Source organism: Cupressus sempervirens, chromosome 1, assembly GCF_028749045.1.
Source record: "Cupressus sempervirens isolate cs-2001-9-10 chromosome 1, ASM2874904v1, whole genome shotgun sequence".
Lineage (NCBI taxonomy): Eukaryota > Viridiplantae > Streptophyta > Pinopsida > Cupressales > Cupressaceae > Cupressus > Cupressus sempervirens.
This window is the reverse complement of record NC_143118.1, coordinates 620,379,472-620,386,999: the sequence shown is the minus strand read 5'-3', so window position 1 is coordinate 620,386,999 and position 7,528 is coordinate 620,379,472. Positions and strand designations below refer to the sequence as shown.

At 40.2% G+C, this 7,528-nt stretch overlaps 1 protein-coding gene across 1 annotated transcript; it reads left to right on the top strand.

Annotated features, from left to right (window-relative positions):
* The first annotated feature begins 221 nt into the window (after nt 1-221).
* Nucleotides 222-4,830, top strand: LOC149579445 (auxin-responsive protein IAA8-like). The gene is made up of 5 exons (XM_089832812.1): nt 222-1,418; nt 3,229-3,455; nt 3,554-3,695; nt 3,811-3,872; nt 4,107-4,830. The coding sequence occupies exons 1-5, from the start codon at nt 763-765 to the stop codon at nt 4,142-4,144; spliced, it is 1,125 nt and encodes a 374-aa protein (XP_089688938.1). The 5' UTR covers nt 222-762; the 3' UTR covers nt 4,145-4,830.
* Nucleotides 4,831-7,528: the final 2,698 nt, after the last annotated feature.

Here is a 7,528-nt window from a genome sequence, read left to right as displayed (position 1 = left end):
ATCAATGCCCTCCCCTGGCCCCACTTGTCCCCTCATAACCCCAATCGCACACTAATTAATACCTACGGAAGAATTCCTGACCGTCGGATCGTGTCGATCTTGATCGGGATTGGCGTCGCCGGAGAAGCGGCCGCCGCCGGGAAAGGAAGGAGATAAAAAGCTCAGGGAAGAAATTCAGAGGGAGGTGATACATAGAGCTGTGCAAGGGCATTTTGAGGATCAAGGTTTTTGAAAGCGAAGGGAAATTTTTTAGCGGATTAGAAGGAAGTTAAGTAAAAGGAGATTTGTTTGTTTGAGGGAGGATTCTTTCTTTGGATCAGAAGTGACGATTTTGCAGATTTCTCCATGTTGAGTTCCCATGGAGGGGCCCTAGTGGTGTGGCGCTTTGGACGTTTTGAAACAGATGATGTGTAAAAGCTTTGAGATTTGCTCAGAGAAAGAAAGGATTTTGTTTGGATTGGGTTGATTTTGGATTTCAGAGGGGGACCAGAGAGTTTTGGGTGGATTTGGTGGGGTTTTGGTTTTGAAATTTGTTATATCTTTTGATCTGCCTAGAAGAGCTGAGAAAAAAAAGGGCTGAGGTTTGATTGTTTTCGGCTTTGAATTTTTCTTGTGATTCGCGGCGAAGAGGTGAGGAAAGGAGCTGAGATTTGATTGTTTTCAGTGGAGGCTGGTTTTGAAGTTTTCTTGTGGTTTGCGGGGACGAGCTGACGAAAAGGGGCTGGTGTTTGATTTTTTTGGGGGTAGATTTGTGGTATTGCGATGACTAAAGAAGAGCAGAATCTGAGGGAGACCGAGCTCCGCCTCGGCCTTCCCGGGGCGCGCTCGCCCGTACGAGAGAGTACAAAATGTTGTGCTCCGTTGCCCTCGGTAGCCAGCGATGAAAATTCCGCTTCTTCTGCAACTTCCGAACTCTGCCTTCTGAGCCCTAGGCGGCCGGCGGCGGGTTCGGTGTTGGAGAAAAATCTCTTTCCTTCTTCTGCGGAGGAGAGCCCAGTAATGGAGAAATACTCTGCTTTCTGGCAGCAACAGCAGCAGCAGTCTAGTAACTTTCAGCTGAAGAAGAGGGGGTTTTCCGAAGCCATGGAGAAAAGGAACGTATTTTCTGGCAGCGTAGCGAATTGGGGTTTTCCGCCTGCGAAACCCCCCATGGTAGCGCTTCCTGGTGGCGGATCAGCGGCGACATCTGACGTGGCGAAATTCCAAGCTCAGTTGGCGTCTCCTAAGGGATCGGCGCCTGCGTGGCAGAGCGAGTCAACGTATGTTTCTTCCAGGTTGGCGCCAGCTGGAGGGGTGAGCTTAACCGGAAAGTGTGTTATGAATGAAGCATCTTCGTCCAAGGAAGGGGCGGGGCAGGGCAAGGAGAGGGCTACGCAGCAGGGCCAAGTTTCTTCTGCAGCCGAGCCGCCTGCAGCCAAGTAAGTTCTTATCTGGTTCTCATCTGTGGTCTCTTATTTTGGAAACCATTTTTTTTATTTTTAGTGGCTTGGCGTAGCTTCAATGGATTGTTGAACTTCAACATTTCACTGGCAAACCATTTCAAATTCTGTAGGTGTAGGTTTGCGCTTGGGTTCGTAAGTCTGAGTTTGGTTGCTTTCCAAAGCACCCAGATTTCGGCTTTTGACAGGCACTTCTCTAATAATTCAGATCCATTGCACCAAGTTTGTTTAAATCACTATTGCCTGTTCTTGGCCAACTTTTACAGTGGTCTGCTCGTTTTCATCACCGATCTGGTGCAAGATCTCTTTCGGAATTGTTCCACCTTAAGGGAGATCCTCCTAATAAGCCTTATCTGTCAGATCTAGCTAGAATAGCCTCATCTCAACAAGACAAATTTACCTTTGTAACTAAGCTAAACCAAATTTGTGACGGTGTTCGAAGGCTTAACGTCCACCATTTACTTGTGGTAACACCCCTTGTTTCTTGATTGAGGCAAGTCATATCCCCTACGTAACAGAAAAACCTAAAAAATGGTTGTGGTTTTATCAAATGCATTGCTTAGCGCATATAAGAGTATTGAGCCTCTGCTCTCATCTTTTTGCCGAAATCTAAAACTGTAAACAGGATGATCCAAGGGCATATTTAGTCTTTGAACCCCATTGTTTGATTAGCAGATTGACGGAATGAAAGTTTGACCAGAGAAGGGTTGATTCCGCAATCCAAAAGTGGCACAATTGTGTCTAAAAATCTACTTGGGCGTACAAGATGTGACTCAAATCCCATCTGCTAGGGTGTCCTAGTTTTAATTCATATCCTCTCTGCTTACTAGTCTGTTATTCGTAGAGCCATTTCCAAGTACTCAGAGAGATAGAATAGTGTGTTTGAAGTACACGAGGGTATGGCTTTTCCTCTGATATCCTGCAGGAGCGTAGGGGTACACTAAGTGTTTTTTTATGTTATAAATTGTACAACAAGGTGGAAAACCGAATTTGAACATGTGGCCTCTTTCGTGAAGCACTTGCACCATATGCTGCGAGTAGCTTGTTGCAATTGTTCTTGGAATCTTCTTTGTGCACTGGAAAGTTTTAGAAATTTCAAATTTGCTGCATTTTTGCGGTTGATCAATTTATATTGTCCTGATTGATTTGCTGACTGCTAATCACAAGTTAATGCATTGGCTAGTTGCTCCTTATACCTTCACCCCATAACTTGAAATGATACGAAAAATTCTTGTCAATTATTTGTCCCAATCATCATTTTAGAGATGTCACGAATATATTTTCCATCCAGTATAATTTGGTCTCGTTAGAACATCATTTCTAATAAAGCTTAGGATAAGGTAGCCTTTTAGGCTGGTCATCTTGAAAGAGCGTTTCATTGTAGAGAGTGCCCTTGTTTCTAGTGATACACCTACCGTATCTTTTATGAAATATTTGGGAGAAGCTTTCTTTCTTTGCAGACTAGATTGTATGCGTTAAATTGTTCTGAGTATTCTTATGGAAGTGTTCCATTTCTTTGTATCTTTTGTACTTAAATACTTAGGGAAAAAATGCTTTGTGTTGGATATTAAATATTTAATATATGAGGCTAATTCTATATAGGTTTTTGCTTCTTCAACCTTATCAAAACCAAAGTTGTTGCATTGGAAGTTGCTTATTTGGCAGCTCACAAATTACTTTGGAGATTGCCTAATTCTTGGGTATTACAATTGCATTTGATGGGGGGTACATTCCAACCCCTTCTTTAATATGGTTACTGAGAATAGATTCTGGTTGAGTTGTTTTTCAGACAACAGGTTGTAGGTTGGCCACCTGTTCGATCCTTCAGGTGTAAAACCCTTGCAGCAAATCCAAAGGCCGCAGAAGAGGGTGAAGGAAAGTCTACACCTAATGCATTATATGTAAAGGTCAGTATGGATGGAGCCCCATACTTGAGGAAGGTTGACTTGAAAATGTATAGCAGATACCAGGAGCTCTCCTCTGCCTTAGAGAAAATGTTCAGTTGTTTTACAATAGGTGAGTTTTTCATTATATCCCATTTCGCAAGTATAGTCAGATTGCTCTTACATTGTGTGATTCTGATAATAAATTGTTCTTTCGGTTGATTGGTTCAGGTCAATGTGGTTCTCATGGCATTCCGGGCAGGGACGGCTTGAGTGAGAGCAAGTTGATGGACTTGCTGCATGGGTCAGAATATGTACTAACCTACGAGGACAAGGATGGTGATTGGATGCTTGTTGGAGATGTTCCCTGGGAGTAAGATTTCTAGAAGCATTACTTGGTTCTATTATTTCTTGATGGATTATTAGTTTTTGTCATTTCATATGTTTTCTGTTGACTACTTGCTAATCACAATTTGATGGCACTGCAGGATGTTTGTTGATTCTTGCAAGAGACTTCGAATAATGAAGGGTTCAGAAGCAATTGGCCTTGGTATGTGAGCAAGCTTTTGTCTAGGTTCAAAGCATATTTGTGAACTGAAGCAAATCAGCATTGTTCTGTATTTGATATATAATCTTTGAGGGTTTTTTTTTGAAAAGTGGCAAATTAAGTTGTCTATTTCTGGACTGGCTTGTATTTTTTTTGCCAAATTATAAATAAATACAAGTAAATGTAATAAGGGTGTTGCTGGTTTACTTATTATGTCTATTGTTGAATTATTTGCAGCACCCAGGGCCATGGAAAAATGTAAAAACAGGAGCTAATGCTCGACTAGGACCTGCTTGCTGGTCTCTGTGGGGGATATGGCTTGCTTTGAATTGATGGATGTCTGCATTTTATGGAGGAAGCAGTGTAAAGTTCTTTAAGGAAAACAGGAAATATTGATTGATGCAGTTGTGTTGGTCTTGAGCATGGTCACAAACTTACATCGGCCATACTTGCCTCAGTAGACAGAAAGCTTAGTGTGAATGATTGCCTATTGGAATTGGCTTTTTCTCCGGAAGTTAATTAAAAAGAGGGCACAAATAACTAGATGGTATGCACAGGTCAGAAGCCGTTCTTGTGTGTTCTGAGAGGCAGTATATTCAAGGTGAGGTTATTTATCAAGGAATGGTTCGAGTCTGCTGGGATTTATTTCACTTTTGGTTCAACTTTTCTTAACGCAATTTCTATCACCTTGTAAGCATATGTCCGTTGCAGATCTGGCTGTCTATAAAGAGACTTTAACTAAATTGAGTCAGATCAGAGCATGACTAAACTGTGTAGTGTTACAAATTGTATGATTTTTTGAAGTTTATGAGAGGCAATTGACTCTCAAAACCTGAAAAGTAGATGCCTTGTTTGCTACTAGATTTCCTTTCCTACAAGTAACAGTCACATCTATAGAACTTGTCACTATTATAGTTTTAGACTAGGATGAATATTAAGGTTTGCCAGTTTATTGGATTTATAGACTCATGTATGGTGTTTTATTATTCTATAATCTTAGTACATGCTATGTAAGGAAAAGTTTATGGCCTCTTAAAGTTTAGCACAGTTCACCTTTCTGGTATCTATGGTTGAGTTCTATTCATCCAGGGTTTTTTTGATGGAATACATGAATGTACTCTTAATTCCCTCATGATCTATCAGACAGTGGGCACAGACGATTGCTAAAGCAATAGATTGCTGGATGAGATCAATGAATCCCTTTGTAGTTCCAGCATGGCCGAGGTAGTTAAGAAATTAAAATTGTTAGGCATTTCTCTAGCCTGCTGAGGAAGCATGCATAAGGTCGCTATTTTGCCTTTTTTAGTGCAGTGATTATCAGCTTCTGGTATCCATATTTCATTGTGCTTTTCCAGGGTTCTCTTCAATGGAATACACAAGTGTAAAATCTATTTCCTTATGATATATCAGATATCGATAGATGATTGCACCTAATACAAGATTATTGGGCTAATCATTAGAATAATGCATTCCTTAAAAATTCCAGCATAACCAGAGGTTAATAGAAAAGGTATAACATTTCTCAGCTGAAATTAAAATTAATAGGCAAACATGGTTTTCAGTCTTTTCTGTATCACTTAAAATAAAATCCTATTTAGCTGGTCATGCAATCAATCATTCATGTGGGTCTGCTTTTCCCTATTCGTGCAGAAAAATGCCTTATGCACTGTACACTTTATTTGCTAATGCAAACAGCTTTGTAAGTAGGATCTGGCTTCTTAATTGAATTATATGCGCACCTTTTGTATAATTGTCATCAATGTTTTTTTTTAGAGTTGTTATTCAAGCTGAGTTTTTTCTATCGACTGTTATGCAAATGACAAATGCATGCAGAATGGTGTTATTTCAATACAATATGCAAACAACTGTGCTGGTGTGGTGGTTATCTCCACTGTCGTTGGGAAAATGGCCATGGTTTTCTGGTGTGTTGTGTTTATACCTGGTGTGTTGTGTTTGCATCTGTGGTTATCATTCAAACAACCATGAACTCTGGGTTTGTATTTTCCACCCATTATGCAAAAATTATGGATGCTGGGTTTGATACCAAGTATTTAGTACGAAGTTTGCCTGGTTGGTAAGTTCCTTCTCTCAAGCAGGTACTTGTGAAATATTCACGAATCTGGCTCTTCGGTTTGCTCTCCATATTGATCTCATCGTTTGGATATTTTAAGGGTATATCCTTATCTCAAGGATAGATATGCCATATTCTTGAGGATAGGTAAGAGCCTATTCATCAATAAAAAAAGATGGCTTTTGTGGGGTTCAGAATGATTGATGTGAAATCATCTGACATTTGATCAGAGTGATTGATATGAAATCATCTGACCCGATCTTTCAAACTTGTCAAAAATCGATGTGAATGTACAAGCATATTCCGTGCTAGTGCCAATAGGTCCCATGCTAATGGTCTTCAATCAACAAATGTGGTCCCATGGCTGACTGACACTCAAGTTTTTTTTTGTATGAGGGCCCTTCTTCCTACCATACCTTTTTGGCTTGAATTGTGTTGGTGGTCTAGATTTTAAGCTGCCTTTCGGTCCACACAGTTTTTTGTTCAACTGTTTAGTCGACAACTGCTCCTCATTCGAGAATACAATGTTCTACACTGGAAATGGCCTAGAGAAAGCTGTATTCCCACAAAGTACACTATTTCAACAGTATCACTTTTTGATCATATGTCAAAATCTCGAGGCTCTTTGTCAAAGCCTATGCCGGTGATTGAAGAGAGTATGGTCTACATAGATACGCGTGTGACTAATTGATGTTGTCTGTCATCGGGCCTAGGCTTTAGCCTCTAGGTACCTAGCTCGAAAAGGCAAAAACATCCCTTCGATGACTTGACTTGAACGTTGTCCAGGCATACGAACCTGTTCAGCTGGGGATTTTAAAACCACTACGAAGATATACTACTACAATGAGTTAAAATATGCGGAAATTGCCAAAACACGCAGCTCTCTTTTTTGGTCATGGTAAGTAGGTCTCTGCATTTTACTAGTGAGGTAAAAGCCTTTTTGGGTCTTGGCAAGCGCATCCTCGGATATAAACCCTTGTGGGTCCCGAGCGCAATCCTTGGATTTATTACTTTGGAACGAAGTAATACTCGGTGCACTATTTTAGATCATTGCACAGCTTCAGTTGGTCTATAGTGCTGAAGTCTCTTGAAAGAAGAAAAGTCAAGAAGTTTAAACTTTACAGCTTTAGTTGGTCCAGTAATGGTGATCAGAAATCAGTGAGTTTAAATTTCATTGGCACAGGGTACGAATGTCTTTTTTGTGGTAATTAGGTGCCTCTTGCAAGTACAAGGTAGTCTCAAAATTGCAGTCAGAAACACATGGTTGGTATTGTGGATTATAAAATGATTTGACCTAACCTTTCTCCCAACAAGAATATGTTAGTCACCAAGTCTTTACAACCCATTAATGTTGTATGGTGTTGTATGGTTGGTATTGCAGACTATAAATTGACTTGACCTGAACTTTTCTCTGTACAAGAATGTTGTAAACAGCTTAAATTCCAAAGCTTTAGTTGGTTTAGCAGTGGTGATCAGAGGTCATGTTTTATAGTACATATTAGTAAGGTTGGAAATGCTATTTCAAAAAGATAAAACAATTTAAATTCACAAGTTCAATTGTTTAGTAGTGGTGATCAGAGGTCATGAG